The sequence below is a fragment of the Mauremys reevesii genome, linkage group 5 (genome assembly GCF_016161935.1).
Source record: "Mauremys reevesii isolate NIE-2019 linkage group 5, ASM1616193v1, whole genome shotgun sequence".
NCBI classification, from domain to species: domain Eukaryota; kingdom Metazoa; phylum Chordata; order Testudines; family Geoemydidae; genus Mauremys; species Mauremys reevesii.
Window position 1 is genome coordinate 97,138,021 of NC_052627.1, and position 23,992 is coordinate 97,162,012.

Below are 23,992 nucleotides of genomic sequence, written 5' to 3' on the forward strand. Positions count from 1 at the left end.
AAGGACGGCCCTGGGTAGATGGCTCCAGCAGCTCAAGTCTGGCTTTCTGAAACAGCAGCTTATCCTCTAAGCTAGTCTGATCAAATCCTGTCCTGCCAACAGAATGCCTAGAGCAGAGACTTACCCACCAGAATCTTCCAGCAGGACAGGGCAAGATCTGGCCCTTAGATATTTTCATTTACTTTGATAAGCATAATGTAAACTGAATTTCCATCAGTGACAAATAAATAGGGGCTTTTACCACGGGGCTCTGCTATTGCAGAAATCCTTTGTTTTCCAGGGATGGTAGTTGTCATGAGTCCTCAGGAAACTACTCACACAATTTGATCTTCCCTCAAAGATTCTGACTTGGCCTCAAATACAACATATAGATCAGTAATACTGGCTTCACAAGATGGAAAGAGAGAAGTGGAGTGGGTGGCCAGAACTTTTCAAAGGAGAGAAGTTTATGATTAACTAATTACACTGGTATATGTGATTAAGATGCCAGCAGCTGCTGCTGATGCATTGCCTGCACTAGAGTTCCCACGGTAAAAAGAGTGCTCTGTATCTGTATTTATGTAAATACTTACTAACTAAGGTGCCATCACCTAGTTAGCACTAGTAGCATAGTTCCTGAGTTTTGTAAAACTTCTTCTTGTGCATTGCAAATGGCTTCCTCTCTGCAGCTCTTTACAACAGCTCTTGACACCCATCATTGCTGCCTGCGGTGGAACTGCACCAATGTTAGCAAAGATAGCTTATTTTTCTAAAATTCTTTTCTGTGGACAAGACCAAAGAGAGTACATCATCACAGATCAAGGAATATGTTAGCCTGTCATAGCACAAATAGTGATGTAAATAGCTCTAAGACAGCAATAGCATAAACTCCACTATTCAGTAAGTACTGTGTACCCAACAAATACTCCTGTTTTATTTGGTTACCATATAAAGTCATAATGGGAATTGTAAATTTTCAGTCTGTTATAAATGACGGCTTAATAAAATTGCTAAATAAACCAGACCGATATAGTACGTGCTTTCTCAGATCACAATCCTTTTAATACTACTAGCGACTTGAGCTTGAGAATTTTCCATGTAACTGATGAGAACTACATTCCAAAGACTACCCTTTTTATATGGTCATGTGAGCAGAGAGTACTCCATGAAACTTAAACTGACTCAAAAGGTTTCCTGTCCCTTCTAAAAAACAATGTCTTAAGTAAGTGTTTACTGATCACTATAAACAAGACCAGAAATAGAACAAAACTGTACTCTGGGTTATACTAAAATAGGAAAGACTGGTGGGGTTTTTGCTGGTTTTGATTGATAGATAACATTACTGATGAGATCCAACTTTCACCTTCGTCCTTTAAGGGTCCCCTCAAAGTACACTTTTTCCATGAAGCCTGAAGTACCAGACCCCCCCACTCTACTAAACATTTTAAATATAAATACAGTGCACATGCCCAAAATTGCTGCACGCTTCTGGCCATCTCCTAGTCACATACAGCCTAATCCAAAACCTATAGACGTCAATGGAAAGATTCACTTTGACTTCAGTGAATCTTGGATCAGGTCCAAAGTGCTTTGGGCATCTGATCTGCTTTTCCGGGGGACCATCCTGCAAACTCTCCTCTTGTGAAACATCCCAATAGACCATATATAGAGAGCTTACATGATCACGTACTTGGATACTATGCATTCCTTGGATCAGGGACCATGCTTTATTTGGTCCTACACATCCCTGAACACGTTTGTAGGAGTTTAAACAAGGTGTTAATTGCTGAACTATTTTTATCTCTCCAGGTGATGTTTCTGTAACAGGTCTTACAGAAACCTGTTTCTTAAAAGCTAGAATTGTATTCCTTCTTTTACCCCACCACGGGCTTGTCTCCGGTGAACATTCAGTTTGTGGCAAGCTAGGGTGTGAATCTACCCCGCACTAGCCTGGCACACAATAATTCTGTGCGGGCTTGATGATGTGCACTAACAGTTTGTTAGTGTTTATTCTGGATGAGGACAAAAACAAATCCGAGTCTGATATACAGTAGTAGCAAAAAGTGAAATTTGAATGATGCAGTTATACCGATGTAAGTCTTTAGTATAGCCCAGACCTAACTAGTAATTCAAGCGAACCATTGCAGTGAAGACATAGCCTAAGTCACATCACCTCCCTAAATATCATTAACAAATATTATAGAATTAAGGCCCCAAGGACACAAACTGACTTTTTAAAAAGTGAAATATACACATGGGTTTGTAGGAATAGAGAAGCCAGAGACCATTCTTCTCTCACCCAGCAACCTCGGTCCAATTCCCAGTTACACTGCTGTAAATCCAAATTTAGCACAATAAAGCCAGTGGCGTAACTCCAGATTTAAACCCATGTAACAGATTAAAATTTACACCTTAGTTACTCAGATATGAACATTTAATATTTTCCCAGGTATTTCTCACACTTTTTTTGTTCTGTGTTTGTATCTAAGTAACTGTAAAAATGGCTGAATTGCAATAGGATTATCTCTGTCACAAGTCTGGTATTTTAATAGTGGGGTTACTATCTCTCATGAGCAATTAAAAAGAATTCACATCCATTGGCTTGATAGTTGTGGCTTCAAAACTTGACAATGCTTACCATTATGACATCATTCTTTGGTGTGGGAGACATGTCCTCTCCTTCTGATCACTCTGGCTGATTGTAGACATTCAGGGAGTCTTTCCACTGGCTTGAATGGGCATTGAATCAGTCCACTGGTTCATTTTGGGGGGATTCTACTTTAGCATCAAAGGTCCTATACCACTTTATCTCTGCCAAATGAGAGCTTTAATAGCTAGGTCATCACTTTCAAAAGTGATTTTTTGAATGCCTTTCTTTTTTGGGTGCTTGACTTGAAGCACTTGGAACCTGATTTTCAGAGATGCTGAGCATTCAAAACTGCATTTGAATTCAATGGGATATGCAGTTTTTAAGTACAGTGGTCTTAGGAAAAATTGGGACGGTCAGAATTTAGGGTGACATAATTACAGGAAGTTTCCCCACACAATGAGGAATAAAACTAGCAGCTAGATAGTTTTAAGAAGGAGACAAATCTTATTTGTCTATCAATATTTAAATTCTCCTGCAGGCAAGGAAGTGTTTACTGCTTGGTCACTTAAGTGGCACATTTGAACTTCCTCAGGTCTCTGCAGAGAAGGACAAGACTCCCAAAAGGACTGGTTAATCATGCAATGACTGAAGAACAGATTATTTCACAAGGGCAAAACCATCTTGAAAAGTCCCTTCGGTTTTACTTAAGAGAACCAACCACCTTCTTGTAAATAGTACTGCACTAGTAAGTCTTTTAGTGATGTTAAATAAAATGAAATATTTTTAAGGGTTAAAAATGCATCAGATGTTTTTACAAGAATGTTTCTTTGGGAAGAAGAATGATGTAACAAGTTATTGACCTTTAATCAAGCATTTTAATATTAAAAACACTCATTTAAATTTATTTTTACAAGTAATCCATGCTTTTCATAGAGACTGCTGTCTAGGATTAAATATTTCTAAAATATTACAGGATAATCACCCAATTTATAAGCTTCTGAAAGTTACTTTGACTTGAAAATAACCTAAAAAAAAAGGAGTGTCTGCAAATTTAGTTTCACAATGCACCTAAATGCGCCTTTCTGAAGTGCTCATCACTTATGATATCTAGGCATTTATGAAGAGCTGTTTTAAATTATTGATATGTACTATGTATTAATCCATAGTGCATTAAGGCAAGAAGAAAGAAAATAATGTATTTAGTGAAACAAGTACTTATCTCCAAGCAAAACATTTTGTTATGCCAGGAATTTGTAGGGAAATTTTAACCAACACCACAGAGAAAGAACGATATTTTGCATTTTGAAATGAGTCCAAGAAAACTTACTGACATCCTTGTGATTCAGCAGGGCTGTTTAACCTAAATCTTTCATTGTGTGACTTGAATGAGAACTATTCAACTGTCTGAGAAAAACGTAACCACAATGGCCACAAAGAGGAGGCTAGCCATGGTCCCCACTCCCCTTTTTGTTGTCAGCAACTAAATTTCATTAGCAAAGACAGTTAAAAATACATTACTTCCCTAATGATGTTTTCCCATTTAATGTAAACTATTTCTGTAGTTCTCAAGGAGATGGTACATGACAGTGACATGGCCAGGCCACATGATGAGACTTCTCAAGCAGGGCTCTCAAATTATTTCAGGAGAGGCACCTTACTGAAGATCACTCACCGAGAAGGTAAGTCCATCCCACCACCACCACCGCCACACATCACTGATGGCGAGAAAACCACACCACCCCTCCTTCCAATTAAAGTGTGCAACTGTCTTAAAAATCCCATAGGACAAGCTGAGTGATCAGCTTAAACATAAATCAAGGACTTGACTTGCTCTATTCTTTTTCACAGATCAACGAAAGGAATAATTTGGCAAACATCCTGCAGAGCAAAAAGAGAGCGGAAAGATGTGTGCATGTAGCTCTACCACACACCTATTTGCAGTGCAGATGTAAAGAGGCACCCAGCTCATCAGCTGGGGTTTTAAAGGGGCAATATCAACGTAAATATTACAATTGTCACCATTTTTAAAAAACTTTCTATTGTGACAAATACCACTTAGGACTACTTGAGAGATTAGAATATAGATTTCTTTTTTTCTTTTAACTTTTTGTATTTGACAGCAACTGTTTCTCCTTCTGTGTGAGTCTTTCACACATGACATCCATAGAGAAAAGAAACTTCAAAACAAAAATAACCCTTCCCACCACGCTAAAAACACAAAAACAAAAAACAAAAAAAACCAGGAAAATGTGATTGGTACCAAAATAACTGGTAGGGAGACTGGATTTTGAGTTAAAGGTGTCCCCACATTGGATAAAGGGCTGACTGGCATAGAAAGAGCTATTAAGTGTGGTAAGCTGATGGATAGGTGGGGAAAGTGGGGCCTCCGAACGTTTCTCTCCAAATAAACTGAATGATAGAGGAATACATTGTTGACTACTGATAAATAAAACAAACACATTTGTCCATACACTTCAAATAATAAATTTTCACTTCTGACTATAAAAATCTCTGAAACTCCCATAATTTGTTTATATTTGCCCCTTAATAGATACCTCCTTTGATCTACATAATACTCCAACTCCTTTGATGCGCAAAATAAATTCTCAATCTCTGTTCCCTTTTTAAGATTAAGAGACATCCCCCTTTTGAACATTTCAAGTCTCTTAAAACATCACAAGTTTTCCTTTATGCTATTTTTCTTGTTCTGTAAAGTATTAGGGCTGGAATTTTCAAAGGAACCTAAGGGAGTTAGGCACCCAGAGCACATTGACATTCAGAAGGAGTTGGGCAGCTCACTCTTAGGCTGCCGTGAAAATTCCACCCTAAATTCTGACCTTCCTGATTTTTCCTAAGACTACTGTACTTAAAAACTGCATATCCCATTGAATTCAAATGCAGTTTTGAATGCTCAGCATCTTCGAAAATCAGGTTCCAAGTGCTTCAAGTCAAGCACCCAAAAAAGAAAGGCATCCAAAAATCACTTTTGAAAGTGATGACCTGGCTATTAAAGCTCTCATTTGGCAGAGATAAAGTGGTATAGGACCTTTGATGCTAAAGTAGAATCCCCCAAAAATGAACCAATGAACTGATCCAATGACCATTCAAGCCAGTGGAAAGACTCCCTGAATGTCTACAGTCAGCCAGAGTGATCAGAAGGAGAGGACATGTCTCCCACACCAAGGAATGACATCATAATGATAAGCATTGTCAAGTTTTGAAGCCACAACTATCAAGCCAATGGATGTGAATTTTTTTTAATTGTGCATGGGAGATAGTAACTACACTATTACAATACCAAACTTGTGACAGAGATAAACCTATTGCAATTCTGCCATCTTTAATATACAGTTTCTTAGACTGTAAGCTCTTTGGGGAAAGGACTGTCTTTTTGTTCTGTGTTTGTATAGCCCTTAGTAAAACAGGTTTCTAGGTATTATAAGAATACAAATAAAAATACAATACAGACCTTCACATACTACACTGTACTCCATGAACAAAAGACAGCAATGGCTGTTTAAAAATAGGTTCTCTCATCAAAAATGCACGTCTGAATTCTGTTCCAGTGTGTCCTACTACCTCTGTTTTAAGAATACATATCAAATAAAAGAGTCAGGCATTTCCCCATCTAGCTGTACCCTATAGCTGGGGTTCTCACAACAACATTTTTGGTGGCCTCAGAGTGCAGTCACCAACTGTTGCTGGTGGCCACATTGACACTTTTTCCTAAAATACTTTATTAACTTTAGGAAAAATAAATACATATGCACATATAGACATTGAAATTATTGCAATGTACTTATGTGAGTTTATTTTTTTTTGCAGACTCAATAATAAAAACAATACTGTGAAAAGTGATATTTGCATGTTTGTTAATATCACTTTTCGCAGCAAGCCCCAGGACATATTAAGCCCTGGATGGATAGGTTGGAGAGGGAATCAGCAGGGGCCAGGGGTGATGGATGCAGGGCCATTAAGACAGTAGGATCCAGAGTCAATGGGGGAGGGGTTTGGATGCAGGGCCAGGGGAGGGAGTGGGGACCAGGGGTGATGGTGGTGGGTGGTGAGCCCCATGATCAGAGCTGAGGGTCGGCAGCCGTGCAACTGGGGATCAGTGCCCACAGCCAGAGCCCAGGGCGGAGCTGCACAGCCAGAGCTGGAGGCAGGAGCTGCACAGCCAGAGCTGAGGTCAGAGCCTGCTGCCATGTGCCCAGAGCTGTGGCTTGGTGCCCAGGGCCAGCACATGCCAGAGCCTGGGTTGGCACCTGCTGCTGTGTGGTCAGGGCTGGGGGTCGGCGCCTGGGGCGAGCACACGCCAGAGCTTGGGCAGACACTCACGACGGCAGCTGGGGGGCTAGCACCTGGGACCAGTGGCCGCTGCCACAAGGCCAGAGCAAGGGGTCGGCAGCCAGGGCCAGGGGTCAGCGGCCAGGGCCAGGGATCCACAACCACTGCTGGGGATTGATGCCCAGGACCAGCACTCGCCAGAGCCCAGGGTCGGTACCTGCTGCCGCACAGCCAGGGCTAGAGTTTGGCATCCAGGGCTGGAAGCTAGGGGTTGGTGGCCAGGGCTAGCGCCCGGGGTCAGCAGCCAGGGCTGGGGATCAGATCACGCAGCCAGGGGTTGTCACCATTCGGCCAGAGCCAGGGATCAGAGCCTGCTGCTGCGCGGCCAGGGATTGGAGCCTGAAGCCCCGTGGGCCTGGCCACATGGCCAGAGCTAGGGGTCAGCACCCAAAACATCACGGCTGGAGCTGGGTGTTGGCACCCGAAGCCCTATGGCTTGTGACCCAGGCTCCCTAAGTCCTGCCACCTGAGCCCACCGCCCAAGCACCCCAGGACTGAAGCCTGACCCGCACTGCACTCCCCACATAGGTCAAGAACTCACCTTGCTCCTTCAGCGTTGTGCAGGGTGGTGCAGCCAGGAGCAACAGGAAGGGCGGGGAAGGGGATGATGCTTTGCCCCCCTCCCCCAATCACCACCCAGGCAGGCTGAGGCCGCACAATGCAGCCATAGTGGCCACATTTGAGAAACGCTGCTAGGATACATTCCCACCGAGATGTTAATTGAAATGTGAAATTCCTGTCTTTTTTTCAAGTCAAAACTCTGATAACTACCAATATGTCTTTAAAAATAGAGCTTGTACACATAATACTTTAAAAAATGCAAGACTTTTTTTCTTCTATGTATATCTGGTTGCATTTTAGGAGGTTTGGGCTGTAGAAAGACCCAAAGAAACAAAAAGAGAGAAGTATGCAACATTTCAAGAGAAGTTGGAACCATCTACATTTTCATGACAACAGCTTCAGTGAGCTCACCTGATTGATGCTATAGCAGCAGACCAATGAGCCAACAAATGTGCAGAGTCAGCTCCTAAAATCTAACAAAATGTAACACTTCTTGGTGACGAAGCTCCTTGAAGTCACAGTCAATCTGATAGAAAAGGGTTGTTCACTTAGCTCGGTGTTGCCTATTCTGTGGTATATTTACTGAATGTGTGTGTGCACTTTCTTTACCTATCCCCTGGAATTTTGGAGCACATCTGCAGTCTAAAGTCCTGTTTACCTGAAACCTGCCAAATCTGGCAATTCTTGGCGCCTGGCAGTCGGACCGGGGAAGTGAGAAAAACTTTGTCTTCATCAGGAAAAAGGTATGTTCTTAACTCAAGTTAACTGTAACAAGGTAAAATCCTAGTGAAGACAGGCCAGTTTGTTGTTTTACATGAGTTAGCACATCGAATTAAAGGCTATAGGGGAGCGTAGAGTATACCTAGACTTACCCTGGTTTTCCAGTCACCACAGACTCTGAGTAAAGGATGTTTTTCAGACTGGTTTGGTTTTGGTATAGTTTATTTAGCTCTAATACCTATCATACACTTGGAGGATGTCTCTATTAAAGATTCAAAATTTCTCTCTCTTCTATTCTGGTCACAGTTTACAAAACCCCAAGATTTCCTCCACAAGACCAGATTTCTCATTCCCAATAGTTATAAAATAAATAATGCCTACCCTCCCCCCACAAATTTAAAAATAAACTCTTCAGGCCTTAAAGAAACCTCAAACCAACAATAGAGATGGCAGAAACCCAATTTAAAGAAACTCCTTTGCAAGTTACCCTCGAAGGAACTCCATTTACTCTAATCAATGCTTACTAGGTATGTGTATGATCTTGTTCTAACTCCACTGAATGGGTTCTATTCTAGTCTATATAGGGTTTTAGGCTATGCTCATGCCCATAGTATCTGAGCACCTAGTCAACTGACCCAAGAATATTGGCTCAGCCTTTCAGTAGCATGACACAGAAAAGGACACGGTGGAAACTGAGGCAGAATATCTGTTATAAAAACCTTACCAGATAAAGATACCTATTAACCTCTTCCCTATTCTTAGGGAAGCAACTTCACAGCTTTTGAACGATCTTCCTGCAAATCCTTTCTTGCTGCAAGAAAGGTCTCCCAGCAATAAAATACAACCACCCCCAATGAAGAGCAGTAGCTTCATTGACAGGAGAGTGGTTTCAGCCAAGGAAGCACTGTCCACACGGGCACTTTTCATCATTAAAACTTTTGTCTGTCGTTCGGGGTGTGGTGGGCTGGGGGTGTTTTTCACACCCCTGAGCGACAAGTCTTAACAATGAAAGTACAGTGTAGACAAAGCATAAGTCTTCACAGCTTCTCTCCCTTGAATTACTATCCTGTGCATCTGAGTTAATTGATAAGATCTGTTTAGGGCATGTCCCCTCACAGGTTTTGCATATCTCTGTATGCCAAGCAAGCAAAGGAACTCAGCGTTTTTTGTATTGATAATATACCTCTGCCATTTATAGGTCCATCAGTATTCCAGCTCTAACTTGCTAGTTTTAAGGGCATCTGGCTTGGTAAAATAAGTTTACTTCAGGCTATAGTTTGGTTAACGGGATCTCTGCTGAAGATTTACCTCCTACATCCTCTCACCAATGCCTGTGCCACACATACTGCCCCAAGTCCATCAACCTTTGAGATGTCTTTTCAAAAGTGTTTGATTTTTGAGAATGCAAGGGTTTACTAGCTGACACAGGGATCAGTGTATTCTCAACATCTTTTTAGGGTAGAGGCTTCTCAGAGACGATGACACTTTTAGAAATAGAGAAACACAAGCTGCAACATTCCTGCAATCCTGTGAACTGATCCATGACACTGATGGACGCTGGACCTGGCAAACCTGCATGGCCTTTTTGTGAGGCTGGAGCAGAGGAAGGTGAAAGGTGATGATCCCCAAAATGTTGATATGTAATTCGTACTGTTGTTGTGGATGGTCCAAGAAGCAGAAGCTAAAGGAGGCTGTCTGCAGAGGCTAGGGAGTGAATAATATTTGTTTACTTCTTTTGCTCAAGTGCTATTTCAGCATTGGCTGGGTTTTCCCAAAAGCCACTGGTGTCTGGGGAATTCAGTGCTGAATTGCAGACTGAGTATTCTCAATCACATTCATCTCTAATGTGCATTCCTAAAATAGCCATTTCATCACATTTGCAGTATGTCTACAGTACCAGCACTACAGCAACCAAAGGGGTTTTTCTGTTTCTGTAGTAAATCCATCCCCTCAAAAGGTGGTTACTAGTTAAATGGAAGAACTCTTCTGTTGACCTAGCTGAGTCTACAGTGGGGTTAGATTGACCTAAGGCGTGAAATTTTTCACAGCCCTGAGGTTTTCAGTGTAGACCAGGCCTGAGCCTCTTACCAAGATGGCTTAAAACCTAACTGATATTTCAGACTATAAAGCTGATAGCGAGAGAACTAAATAAAGATGAACTGTATAGTCAAATGTAAAGTTTAAACCACTCTGTAGTATTGTCTCATGTTACCTAAGGGGCCAATAACTCTAGTCTGCTCCCACTGAACCTAACGGTTGTTTTGCCACTGATCTGGTCCCCAAAACTGTGCTTGCCTTGTTCTTACAGGTAGTACTACTGACTTCAATAGGACTACTTGGGTGAGCAATGGAAGGAGGACTGAGCTGGGATCTAAATGTTGTATTTAGATTTGTAGAGGCTAGACCAAGAGTGGGCAAACTTTTTGGCCCGAGGGCCACATAGGGGTTACGAAATGGTATGGAGGGCCGGGTAGGGAAGGCTGTGCCTCCCCAAACAGCCTGGCCCCTGCCCCCTATCCGCTCCCTCACACTTCCCGCTCCCTGACTGCCCCCCTCAGAGCCTCCAACCCATCCAACCCCCCCGCTCCTCGTCCCCTGCCCGCTCCCTCCCAGGACAGCCCCCTATCCAACATCTCCCCCCCCCCCTCCGCTCCCTGTCCCCTGACTGCCCCGACCCCTATCCACACCCCCACTCCCAACAGGCCCCCTGGAACTCCCACAACTATCCAACCCCCTTTCCCCATCCCCTGACTGCCCCCCCCAGAACCTCCACCCCACTGAACCGCCCCCTGCTCCCTGTCCCCTAACCACCCGCTGGCACTCCCCACCACTAACCGCCCCCCCCGGGACCACACCCCCTATCCAACCGCCCCCTGCTCCCTGTCCCCTGACTGCCCCCCCAGGACACCCTACCCTTTATCCAACCCCACCGCTCAGAGCGGCAGGACAGGCTTATTGGAAAGCCTGTGAGGTAGGCGAGCGCAAGCCGTGCAGCCGGGCAGGATCGGTGGGCCAGAGTGCTCCCCGCGCGGCAGCATGGCTACAGGGGAGGGGGGCAGCAGGGGAGGGACTGAGGGATAGCCTCCCCGGCCGGGAGCTCAGCAGCCGGGCAGGATGGTCCCACGGGCCAGATATGGCCCACAGGCCATAGTTTGCCCACCTCTGGGCTAGACCCTGGTAAGAGTTATAAAGTAGCAAGCTTTATCAGAGGTGTAGCCGTGTTAGTCTGGATCTGTAAAAGCAGCAAAGAGTCCTGTGGCACCTTATAGACTAACAGACATATTGGAGCATGAGCTTTCGTGGGTGAATACCCACTTCGTCGGATGCATGTAGTGGACTAGTCTAGACTAGACTAGACTCAGCTAGTCATTCAGTCTGTCTGGAAATCAGTTCGTTATTATATTTGGAGGTCAACAAGGATCTGAAAGCAGATGCTTATAAGAACTTCACTCCAAAAGGCTTCAGTGATTCAGTAGAAAGCCTTTGCAAGCTGAAACTTATACAGCCAGGAACTTCACTTTAGAAAGAACTATTATTCATTTAGCACTATAAATATATATAGTATTTCACAAATACAGATAGTTTTTACACTGAAGAATTTATAATCTTAAAAAGACACAGGAAGTAGTTATATTATTGTTAAATTAGAAACACAACTGGATATGAAGTGACTGAAGTGTTCATACCCTGCACAACTGTACAACTGGACAGTTGTACCCTGGACAACTGTAAATAGCATATTGCACTTGTTTTTTTAATATGACTTCTCTGAAGCTGTGGGGAAATAAACAACATCACAAATTTATTGCAGAACACAAGTTCAGCTGTAAGGACCATTACTATGTATGTGCTTGGCACAGTACAACACAGTGGAGTTACAATCCTAACGTGGGCCTGTGGGCACTATGGTAACTAAATCAATTAGCTGTTTTAGGCATACTTTGATATATTATGGCTGTATAGTTAGGGTAAGGCCCTTTATTTTCAGTAGGTTTTTTTTGTTTTGTTTTTTAATCCCAGGAGTTTATCAGTGTTCATTCTAAAATTTTTTAAAAAGAGTGTGAAAATTGTAAACACTAAAATTGAAGAGCAGCAGGCAGAGGGTCGAGGAGGGTAGGGGTGCAGCGGAAGCAGATGAGGTTCTCTTCAGCCAGGGGGTCAGTACTCACAAGGTGCAGCCTTCTGCTCCCCTCCTGACCCCATCCCTTCAGCATGGCTGCATCCATTTCCTCTGTGAAAAAACTGCTGGTTTGGGGTGAAATTTGGGTGGAAAAAAAAATGGTAAAACCCACACATCAGCTTCTTCAAAACTCGGGAATTTTTCAGAGCAAACTGGAAAATACCAAAATGAAGGGCCTTGAATATGGGCCAGCTACAAGAATATAATGAGCCCAATTCTACCTTGCCTTGCATGTTCTATATTGCGTCACATCTGAGCAAAGAGGGCATGAACCAATGTTCACAGCATGAAAGAAATATACAGACCTGAAGAACCCCAAGGAACAGCCCCATTAAACTGAAAATTTCCATTTTAAATATCTGCAAGCAAACGATAATGACTTTTTTTTGCCCAAAGGAGCAAATGAGACTAGATTATCAGATAAATAGTTGAAAAATGTCTTGGTAAATTCTGAGACACCAACGGTTTGTACAGGGGTGTGAAATCTGGTCCACTGATTGACTCCCATTGACTTCAAGAAGGCCAGGATTTCAACCCAGGTCCTATGTTTTTCTCGACCTGACCAATCCATTGTTATTTTGCTCTATCACATCACATATTGTTGCCATTCTGTTTTGAAGAGCAATAGGTGCCCAATCCTTCAACTCTTACACAAGTAGTCCCACAGACTTCAACAAGCCCAAGCATATGAGCAGGGTTGGGGTGTTTTCTCCCCTAACTACCCACTTTCCTTCACTAAATTCTGCTCTTACAAAACACTTATCCAGAATGTCAGGGCCGGCTTTATGAAGAGCGGGGCCCGATTTGAATACTCGGTGGTGGTCCAAGGCTTCGCTGGCACTTAGATGGCAGGGGAGTCCACTCCAGGTCTTCCGTAACACCATGGTCCTGCCCGCACTCCACCCCAAGGCCCCACTCCCACTGTCTCTTCCCCCAAGGCCCCACCCTCGCTCCGCCTCTACCCGCCCTCAACTCCACCTCTTCCCCCTAGGTTCTCCCCACCTGCCACTTGCCCCTCTCTACCCCCTTCCCCCGTCACTCACCCTTAAGACAGGAGGGGGTAGAAAGGAGCAAGCAGCAGAGAGTTCGGGGGAGGGGACGGAAAGAAGCAAGTGGTGAGTTGAGCCTCAGGGAAGGGGGCAGAGAGGAGCGAGCAGCAGGTGGGGGGGCATCAGGAGAAGAGGCCAAGCGAGAATGGGGCCTCGGGGCAGAGCGGAGGGTGGAGCGTGGGCAGCGCCTCAGGGGGAGGAGGCAGAGTGGGGGTGGGGTCACAGTCTGGGCGCCAGTGCCCGCCCCCTTCTAGGGAGCTTCTGCACTTGCACATAGCCTCCTCAAATGCAAGAGTCATGCGCTGCCTGGGGATGGGAGCCAGGTTAACGGCAACACCCAAATTAGAGGGTGTTGGGTTAAATCTGCAAGGAAGATGTACCCAGAGGTAGCGTCAATGCCCAATCAGGGGCCTAATTCTGTGAACACGTTACTTTAAAGGGATTGTTCCTGTGAATAAAGTTACTGTCATGCATAGGTGTTTACAGGACTGAGACCTTAACAGATGCTACTAAGCACCTGCTCTATTGGGAGGCATTTTGTTTGTTTTTAAGAGGTAGAGTTAGAGAAGGCTCTGTTTTCTGGGCAGTTTTGTCACTTTGTACCACTCCTTATTCTGGAATGGACCAGAATGTGGTGAGGAGCAGATAGCTGGGAGGGCTTACAAAGATTGGCAGGACCTTATGTTTGTTTTTAAAATGTAAATAAGTATTTACCAGTAGGTAGACTCCTCCTAATTAGCTTTTGCTGATCTGGTTTTGCAGCCGGGACACTTTTCTGTGTTAACAGCCTAATTAGAAATTTCTACACACCAGTTTTGTTTCACTTTCTATCCAAATTAGTAATATTGATTAACTTCCATAAAAAAGTAGAATAAAATTAAACACAAAACAACTTAAAAATATTAGAAAAAATTTTAAAACCATGAGATATTCTTATAAACAGATAGGAGTATTGTCAGCAGTGCTACCTACTACTGAGAACTAGCCAAGCCTATGTACTACAAGCACTGCCTTGTAAAGTTCCAACCTTAGCTTCTTTTTGACCCACTGCTTTGTCCAGCTGACAAGTTATCCCAATTAGCCCAGTCTGATAATTGTTTAAATATTTACACAACAGAATCATCATTTTTTTTGGCAACAATCGTCCATAAGACTGTGTATGTTTGTGACAGCTCGCATGGAAGTGAGAGAATGTCATTTCCAGGGCAACCATAACAAATGAGTGTTCATGCAACAGACAGAGAATATGTAAGCGAGGGGATATATTGCTGTGCGGGCGAGACAGGACCAGACCAGTGACAGTAGAGGGGACAGTAATTTTCAACATGCCAGTAGTGCAATAACCACTTAAGCAGAGAATAAAGGCCAGGCTGGCAAATAAGGGGCAACTGCCTGCAAAATAACTAGAGTTTAAATTTAAAGAGGCTCTTTTTTCAAGATATTTTGCAAGATGGAATAGAAAACAAAACCTTTTATCTGAAAAGCGCAACAAAATTAACAAAGGCAGTCAAGTATTACACAGAAATTCATGAACGTATCCTCATAACACTTCCATGAAGAAGGCGTCACATCAATTTTGCACTTGGGAAAACTGAGGCACGGGGAAGTTAGGTGACTTGCACATTATTTGCCTACATCCAAAATTGGTTTCATATTCACTGTGAACTGCTAAAATTCTGAACAAGAACAGTGCAAGTGCCATTACATCTTTTCCAAAGCAAACAAGAACTACTACACTCAAATAAGCTATAAGGCCAGACTTACAGTACAGTTTTAATTATACTTTGCCTGATTTCACAAAATCAGCTGTAAGATACAACATCCAATAACAACCATAACTTCGGTTTATCTCAACACAATTTCATATACCTATATATTACAAAAAGTGCTTCTAGTTTTACTTGACACAGTTAAAAAGTGAAATATGGCTCTTCACCCCATGCCTCATTTCTGTGATTTAACAGTGTAAAAAAAATTTGGTAGTTCTTACACTTTTAAAAAAAAGAATACATAAGAAAGTGAGTGAAAACTCCTCCTACCTTAGCCACCCAGCTGAACAATGGTGACATCTTACAAGATCAGACACGCTGTTGTAACTTTAGCCACTTTCACTGCCTCTTTTTTCCACTTCTTGCCTGCCTTTGTCTGATAAACAAACCTCTTACATTTGCATCAAGCAGTAGCCTAATTTATTGTGAAAAGGAGAAAAAGCCTTCTTTAGAAACAGTTTTTTAGGCAGCCCGTCTCATGTTGCAAAGAAGCATGTTCACTTCCCAGACTCTACAGTAACTATGAGGTCACTGGTCTTTGAGACTTCGTGATTCCACACAGTCTATCTCAGAGATTCAGTGAAAGAAAGGAAAGGGCTGGGTGGGTAAGGGGAGGAGGGGAATATGCCACAGGCAGCTTTGAGAAGAGACTCCACCTACTTGGACAAAAAGGGAGAGACAGAAAAGTACTAACAGAGTGCTGCTGTGTGGATTATTCAGGAAGTTGTGAAATGTGCTTGCGCTTAACAGCACTGTAACAACATATCAATGATTTAAAGGAAAAAAATACAAACTATACTGCCAACCAGTGCTGAACTTTTAAGTAGCTCAGCTCAGCATAAAGACAGTATTCATAGCTGGTGTTTAAAAAAAAAACAGTTAACATAGCTTTCTAGAAAAATGCCAATGTCAAATAAACGTTTTAAATACAAATTGAAAGCAAAAACAAGCTTCTCTTTTAAACCAGCAAAAATGCAAGTTTCCTAAATAATCTTAAGTTATTTCTAAGTAAGCTATTGACATTAAACCCCAAATACTAGTATCTCTAGTTTAAAAAACAAACTGACATTAACAGAGAGTAGAACCAAAAATAACCTTTGAATCAATGTAAAGTGAATTTCAGGCAGCTCAAGACATGTTATTTGCCATCCAAACCATATGTGCTTCAACTACCATACCACTGCTCCTTCTGTTAAAAATGCTAGGAGTGTCTGTAAACATATCTGAAGAAGAGCTCTGTACAGCCTGAATGCTTGTCTCATATTGGACCAACTTCTGTTGGTGAAAAAGATATTACCTCACCCACCTTGTCTCTGTAATCATATACACACGTTTACATCAATATACACATACTTATATCAACTGACATTAAGAAGCAAGTTCTCCTCTCAAGTCACTACTCAGCTGGGAGTAGAATAAGGCATTAAGTCTCTTATTTGACATCAAAAGGCTATGCTGAATTTGAATTCATCAAGGAATGGCTGCACTCAACCTTTGAAACAAAGTGTAAAGGTCTGTAACATGCAAATACATGTGTTTGTTTACTCCATGTCAGTGTGTCACAACTCTCCATCCTGTATATCCAAGCCTTGCTCGGAAAAGAAAGCATAGTATTGTTCTGTGGAGCAGCAATGGAATGAGAGGGCCACAAGCAAGACATAGGTCCTGCACCATTTTGTACGGTAGCCTCATTTCAATCAATTTCCACATCACTAAACAGCAAGCAACTCTGGCAGAAAGTCTGACTTAAGTTTTAAGTTCTTCTAGGATATTCTTTGAAAATGTCTCATGTGAGAAACCTGTCCCAATCTGGGCTATGGAACACAGTACATTACTGCACTATTATTTATTTATATTGCTGCAGCACTTAGAGGCCATAATTAGGGATCAGGTCACTCACACTGAGTGAAAAGACAATCTCTGAACCAAAGAACTTACAATCTAAGTATACAATTAGAGACAACAGAAGGCTACAACAAACAGACAAGGGGAAATACAAGGTTACAGTGAGGCAATTATGATTATTGTAATAAGAAGTGGTCACTAGCCTTTCACCCTTTGGTGACCCGCTCATAACTGAGATAATAATCATGGATGTTGAATGCCCAGAATGATAGTTAGTGATAATGCAGGAGGGAGCTTACAAAGCACTGCTTGGACTATGCCCCAGTCTAGCCAGGGTCATTAGATTTCTCACTCTCATGGACAGTAGTCATTAACTTCATCAAGGAGGGGAAAAATCTGTTTACCAATATAATATACTTAAACATTTTGTACCTTTTAGCTGAGGATCTTTAAGTCCTTTGACATAAATATTATGTTCCTTTTACAGATGGATAAATTAAGCTACTGAAAGGTTAAGTGACTTGCTCAAGGTCACACACTGAGTCAGTGGAAGAACCATATAAAGAATTGCGGAGTCCTGATTCAAAGTCCTTTGCTCTAAACCAGTGGTTCTCAACCTACGGCCCATAGACTGCTTGCAGCCCAATCAGCACAGAGCTGCAGCCTATATGACATCCTCAGGGCCATTCAGGTAGTATTGGATGCGGCCCACATAATACATTGTGGGCCGCATAGGCGGCTCAAAATGGTAAACAGGTTGAGAACCACTGCTCTAAACACTAGACTGCAGTGTTTGTCCATGAAGCCAGAGTAAGGTGTCCAATTTCAGCTAATAAGGAGAGATTCATTGTCAGGCGAAATGGACTTTTTCATTATTCTTTATCTCAAATATGTTTTATTTTAGTGATCCTCCCACCTAAAATGCAGGAAGGGCTCTATCATGCAACCTTTACTCACAGCGGGCCTGATCTAAAGCCCACTGAAATCAATAGGAATCTTTCTATTGGCTTCAATGGGCTTTGGATCAGGTCCCAAGTTTGGGTTGCAGGTTCTGGCCCTACAACAATAAAAATGCAAGTTATTCCCAAGTTTCATAAAGGTGAATGGAAAACGGGGGTGTGTTTTTCAAAATAATTTGGAATTTTAAGCTTCTGATAATAAAATTGAATGGGTTGAAGGTCTCAGTCTGTTCTTCATTCAATGCCACTAGCCCAACTTGAACTAATTGGCTCTCATTGCATAGAGCCTGAGAATAAAATTATGCATGCAGTGTGCACTATGCTTACTCTCTGAAGGTGGTCTCTCCAGAGGCATTTTGGCAAGGCAACAAGGAGAAGTTTTCACTGCCGCTGATCATAATGCAGGTGTTCTGTAGATGAATTAAAGGCATCTCTTTTCAGGGCTTCAAATCCAGCATCTTTCACGAGCACTAGATGTACTTTTAAATCTAAGTGTATTTGTAAGTTAGGCCCAGATTTCTAAAGGTATTTTGATGTTGTGGCGCTCAGCGCTGCCAGACCAAACTGATATAGGCGCCTAAATTTCATTTTCAAAAAATTGCTAAGTGCCGCAACACCTAAATATCTTTAGAAATCTGGGCTTTAATCACTTTTTTTAAATAAAGCAATTGCGGGCATGAGGAAAGGAGGATGTTTTCCCTTATTTAGTGCTCATAATAGCAGGATCGGTCATCCATTATGTGAGAGTGTTGAAATCATATTCTTCCAACACTGATCATAAACATGTCTCTAAAGCTACTCTTTCTCTCCCTGCTTCACTGTAGATCTTCTATCTATACAGAAGCTTTTGCAGCTGTCCCTTCCTGGCTGGGTTCCTGCTACAGTTACAGTTTTAAGCAAACAATACTCATATCCTCCCAGTTTCCATTAGATGATGTTGTAGGTCAGGAGACCTGACTGGAACTGACTCAGTGTGTGATCCTGAGCCAGCCACTTAACGTCACTCTCTACATCAGCTTCCAAATCTGTGAACTGTAACAGTAATGTTTACATGGCTTTGTAAAGGGCTCTGAGGATTCTTTGGATTCGGATTCAGAAAATTAGGCATTGAAGTCCAAGTTCTGCCACAGATTTGATTTTGGGCAAATTGCTTATACTTTGTACTTCCCAGCCTTGCAAGGGTGAGGGGGAGCATGCATTAATTAATATTGTGAGATATGCAGATACTATATTGATGGAGAGTGTGCGTACATAGAGAAATATTTAATAATATCTGAAATATTTTAGCATAAATGGAAACAATTTCAATATTTCCCCTATCCTCCAAAAAACAGTTTCAGCAATTTAATAGGAATAGTAACTGTATTAATCTTCTAAGACGTCAGACGTTCTAAAAATAGAATCCTCTGTATTTTTCTGTTTTTAAAGCCTAGCTTTGCAAAGTTTAAGCAAATAACTTCTTTTCCAAAAGTATTGTACATCTGTTTTGGGTAAGTGGAAAAATTACATAAGGAACACATTTCTACATATAAACACTAAAAAGGAGTATTTGAAATACCTTGTCTAAATTAAAAATCTTTACACCAAAACAGTCTACTGGATATTATAATGGAAAATATTAGCAGATAATTGCTACTATTTTGAAAAGTTCAGTCACTAGTAGTAGCAATTTACATGCAGGAATACTTTAAAGCTATATTTTTAACTTTACATAATCAGAAAATGGCTTGTTCAGTTCTGCAGATGTCCACCATCAACTTACAAAAACAAAACAACTTACTTCTCCTTAATGACAGCGGTCTGCTTTCAAAAAAGCATTTGTAAATTTGTAAGAAGAATTTCAAGTTCAAAGCTCTTTTAGGTCATCTAGTTTGTCTTCTGGCCAATGCAAAGACCATTCCCTGTTATAGTCTAATTTTAAAGGCTGTAATTATCTTTGAGACTTCATTGGAGGCTAACAATGATGGGCTCATAAGAATTCAGACCACGCAGAGCACTGGCTAGGTTACTAGCTCCAACACTTAGTCTCTGAGCATTTGCACCTCACTTTCCAAATTATAATTCTGAATGCATTACAGAGGTAGACTCTCAGCTGCTGTCATGGTGCCAAGACTAGATGTTTGCTCAGTGGTGCCTTTATAGCAGGAGGGCCTAGTTCAAGCCATTTCTTTTTGGAATTTTTCCCCTGGTAGTGCATTCAGTTATTCACTCCTCCTTTTATGAACACCCCCACTTTCACCTTTATTACGGTTCAATAGGTTTCTTGAAGTTTTCCTCCATTGGCCCAAGCAGATATAACCTTTTTTCCCCAGCAGAGAGCGACAGGGAAAGGAAATGAAGAAAAGTTCTTATGGTGTCACTCTCCCTTAAGAAGGCTGAGTGATAGAGATTTCTTACATGAATTCACTGATTGATAATTGCACCCCATTTCTTGACATGCTTGAATAAAAAATGCTGAGACTGCTTGAAGAATTCCAGACCTCCATTCCACCTACCTACACCCTCCTTTTCCCTCCCCACTTCATCTCTCTTCTCCCATTTTATTACTGTAACCCCCACCCTCATGTGTTCTGCATAGTATTGTCTTGCACTTGTGCAGCTTTGACAAGCTGCAAAATTGCACAATTCGATTGGCGATCTCATGAAGAGAAGCTATTTGGGAACATTCACAAGCTGCTGTAAGTCATTTTCAATTTTGGATTTGTTATTGTCTATTTCGTTAAAAAGAAAATCAATTCAAATTAATTTAAAAAAAATACTGGCTGGCTTACCGGGCTTAGTTTGGGATTTTCTCAGCAATAAGGAAAAAAATAAATGTTATCACCATCCCTGGTCCCCTAAGTGGCCCTTTTACTACTATGGAATGCTGACTGGTAGAGGAGCATTCAGACACTGCATAAGACAGCCGAAGTGAACTTGTCATGCTGGCCTGCAGAGAGCTTCCACACATACAGAGCTGGTATGAATGTCTTCTTTTCAACCATGGCACTTCTTCCCTCTTGCATACACACAGCTAACAGAACTCTCATGCTGGCTCCAACACAGACCTAAGTGACTGCTTCCTCAAGGGAAGAGAGGGCTCTAAGTGGATCTGTTATCACCGCTTGTCTTCTGCAGATCTGAGACTTCACCTCTGTGAAGCCAGCAAGGTAAAAGGTGTGTATATGGATTTGAGAAAGCCAAGCGGGACTAGCAAAACTGTTCACATGAATCTACTGCAGGCAGGGAGAAAGACAGGCTTTCCTCTCCTGTGTAGCCCAGCCTCCAAGGACCTGGGTCAAACTAGAACTGCCAGCCAGTTCTTCAAAAAATATATCAGAAAGGACCATTTTTTGTTCTTTTGTTTTTAATTTTGGATAACTTGTTGTCAAGAAAAAGAAAATGACTAAACACAAAGACAAGATGGCTTCCTAACCTAAATGATCCAGCCACACAAGATCTGCCTCCACCTACTAGAGAGAGGGACCAAAAATACAGTCATCCAGTTACCCCTTTGTCTAAGCGGAAAATACATTAGTCAAGTGCTGATGGGGCATGGCTACTATTGTACCTTATACTGAATTACACAAAACATAAAATTTCTATAAGAGGGGATTCAAATAGTCTGCTTCCCTTATCAGAATTTACTGCATAGTAGAACAATGCTGATAAGCATGCAATACTGAATGCAGCGGTAGCCATTAGAAAAGCATTGATTGGGTCAAGAAAAAAAAAAGCAAACTATAAAATTAAAAAACAATAAGAAGGAAGATTAGCTATGGTGGTAATAAGAATTTTCCTGAGACTGACCTCTTTTTGTCAGGGTTGGCCACACAGCACTGAACAAGATTCTAGTGTGGGGAAGGCGGATCTGCCTTTCCTCAGCCTCATTCTGAGTGTGTTCTAGGTGAAGGGGAAGGTGGGGTTGCAGGTTCAAATACAGTGAATGAGTTCAGAGAAAGCTTTTCCCTCTTTGCTAGGGAACAGGTAGCTCTAATCATCTGATTCAGAATCTCAGAGAGGGAGGAAAACTTCCTTCATCAGCCAAGGACTAGGGAATTGGCATAAGAGGTCTTTCTACTGGTTTTGAGGGGTGGATTTATGGCCCTTCTGTCAAGAATCTTAGGGACACTGGCAAACAGCTAAGAAGAAGGCCCCCAAAAAGCTGTAGAAACTGAGGGGTGGGGTGGGGAAGCTGGTAGAATGCAGAGTGAAACGTGCGAGCAAGAGTCCTTTGATGCTGTCATCTGGCAATCTCCAGCCTTCCTTAAAACACCTACTATAGACCAAGCTGGAGGGAAAAGGAGACAGCAAAAAAATTCTGAAGAAAAGAGGTCTCAGCTGCTGAGGAAACATTTGCCTCTGCATACAGAAGCAAGAAGCCTTGGGAGCAGCATCAATGCAGTTCTGCAGGCCTGACCGTAGAGGGTGCTGACCAGCAACAGTACTGGGATTCAACCTTCCAGGCTTGGAAAAAGCGAAAAACCCAGCAGCTCCAAGCCTCCGGGAGCAGTGAATTCCCACGATTATTTAAATTTAGAAACTTCCAATAAGGCTGAAGATCTAACTTCAATGTTTGTAGTTCATGTTCACTCACAGCATCTAATTCAAGCAGAGCATAACAATCAAATAGACATATCAGTGGCAGTGGAATATAATTGATTTAATGATGTTTATTGGTTGAATTCCTTCTATGATAGGATATTAGGAATTAAACAATTAAATAAAGATTAATCATGTCTAACCAGGGGCGGCTCTAGGAATCTGGCCGCCCCAAACACAGCGGCATGCATCAGGGGGCGCGCTGCCGGTCGCTGGTCCCGCGGCTCCGGGGGACCTCTTGCAGACGTGTCTGCAGAGGGTGTGCTGGTCCCGCGGCTCCGGTGGAGCATCCGCAGGCACACCTGCGGGAGGTCCACCCGAGTCACGGGACCAGCGGACCCTCCGCAGTCATGCCTGCGGGAGGTCCGCTGGTCCCGCGGCTCCGGTCGACCTCCCGCAGGCATGACTGCGGAAGGTCCGCTGGAGCCGCCTGCCGGCAAAATGCCGCCCCAAGCGCGCGCTTGGCGCGCTGGGGTCTGGAGCCGGCCCTGTGTCTAACACTAAAGTTACAATGAAAGTTTCATTCACATCATCTGAGTTCCTACTCTTTTCTCTACCCCTCCCCCTAAGTGTTATATTTTCTTTCTCTTGGAGTCTTCAACTGTTCCCTGGAGATTACTCTAGTTAGTCATCAAGAAAGAGAACAGTTTGGTCAAAAAAAGCTTTAGAATGTTTAAGGAAGGGAGTAAAAAAATTTCTTAAGAGGAAGGATTGCAAACCACTGAAACTCTGAATAAATAGACATGTGATTGGAAGAACTTTCATTTTGAATCACAGTTCTTAAGGATTAAAATAAAATTTCCCTTCATTTTGAAATATGTTGTTAAAGGGAATTATTTAGCTAGAAGGAAACAACTTGATTTGGGAAGACATCTCATTCCTTTATGGGGGGCATTCCTGAACACTGGAAAACTTCATACACATACACACACACCTCTACCCCGCTATAACGCAACCCGATATAACATGGGTTCGCGTATAGCGTGGTAGCAGCGGGGCTCCGGTGGCGCTTTAAAGGGTCTGGGGCTCACTGCCGGTGCCCTGCCACCCCTACCCCAATATAACGGGGTTTCAGCTATAAGACGGTAGGGATTTTTGGCTCCCCACAACCACATTATAGCGGGGTAGAGGTGTATATATATATATATATATATATATATATATATATATATATATATATATATATACACATACACACACACACACACACACACACACACATTTTAAGTACTAAATAAGGATTTCAGCTTGTGTAGTCATAGAACTATAAGAAAATACTTTTTCCAGTAATGTTGAGGCAAAGGACGCAGGGAGTGGACATGAGATCTCATTTGATTGATTAAATCAAAACTCCTAGCTATACCATGATATTTTTCCAATGCGCTATAGATAATCATGACTAGCTACCTATA

At 42.3% G+C, this 23,992-nt stretch overlaps 1 protein-coding gene and 1 long non-coding RNA gene across 9 annotated transcripts in view; one reads left to right on the top strand and one right to left on the bottom strand.

Annotated features, from left to right (window-relative positions):
• Positions 1-23,992, bottom strand: part of TBC1D1 (TBC1 domain family member 1) — a 189,756-nt gene that overhangs the window by 121,370 nt on the left and 44,394 nt on the right. Inside the window, exon 1 of one of the 7 annotated variants that reach the window (XM_039540599.1) lies at positions 15,466-15,691. The exons of the other annotated variants lie outside the window; for them this stretch is intronic. Coding sequence (XP_039396533.1) covers positions 15,466-15,495 — 30 coding nt within the window. The 5' untranslated portion in view covers positions 15,496-15,691. Of the gene's footprint in view, positions 1-15,465; positions 15,692-23,992 lie in introns of those variants that run through there. 7 annotated transcript variants of the gene reach the window in all.
• On the top strand, positions 2,655-5,030 carry LOC120406183. 2 transcript variants are annotated; one of them, XR_005599124.1, is made up of 4 exons: positions 2,655-2,771; positions 3,162-3,314; positions 4,132-4,248; positions 4,418-5,030. It is a non-coding gene; the product is annotated as an uncharacterized LOC120406183 (long non-coding RNA). The 2 variants fall into 2 exon arrangements; XR_005599125.1 differs by having other exon boundaries at positions 2,656-2,771; positions 3,108-3,314.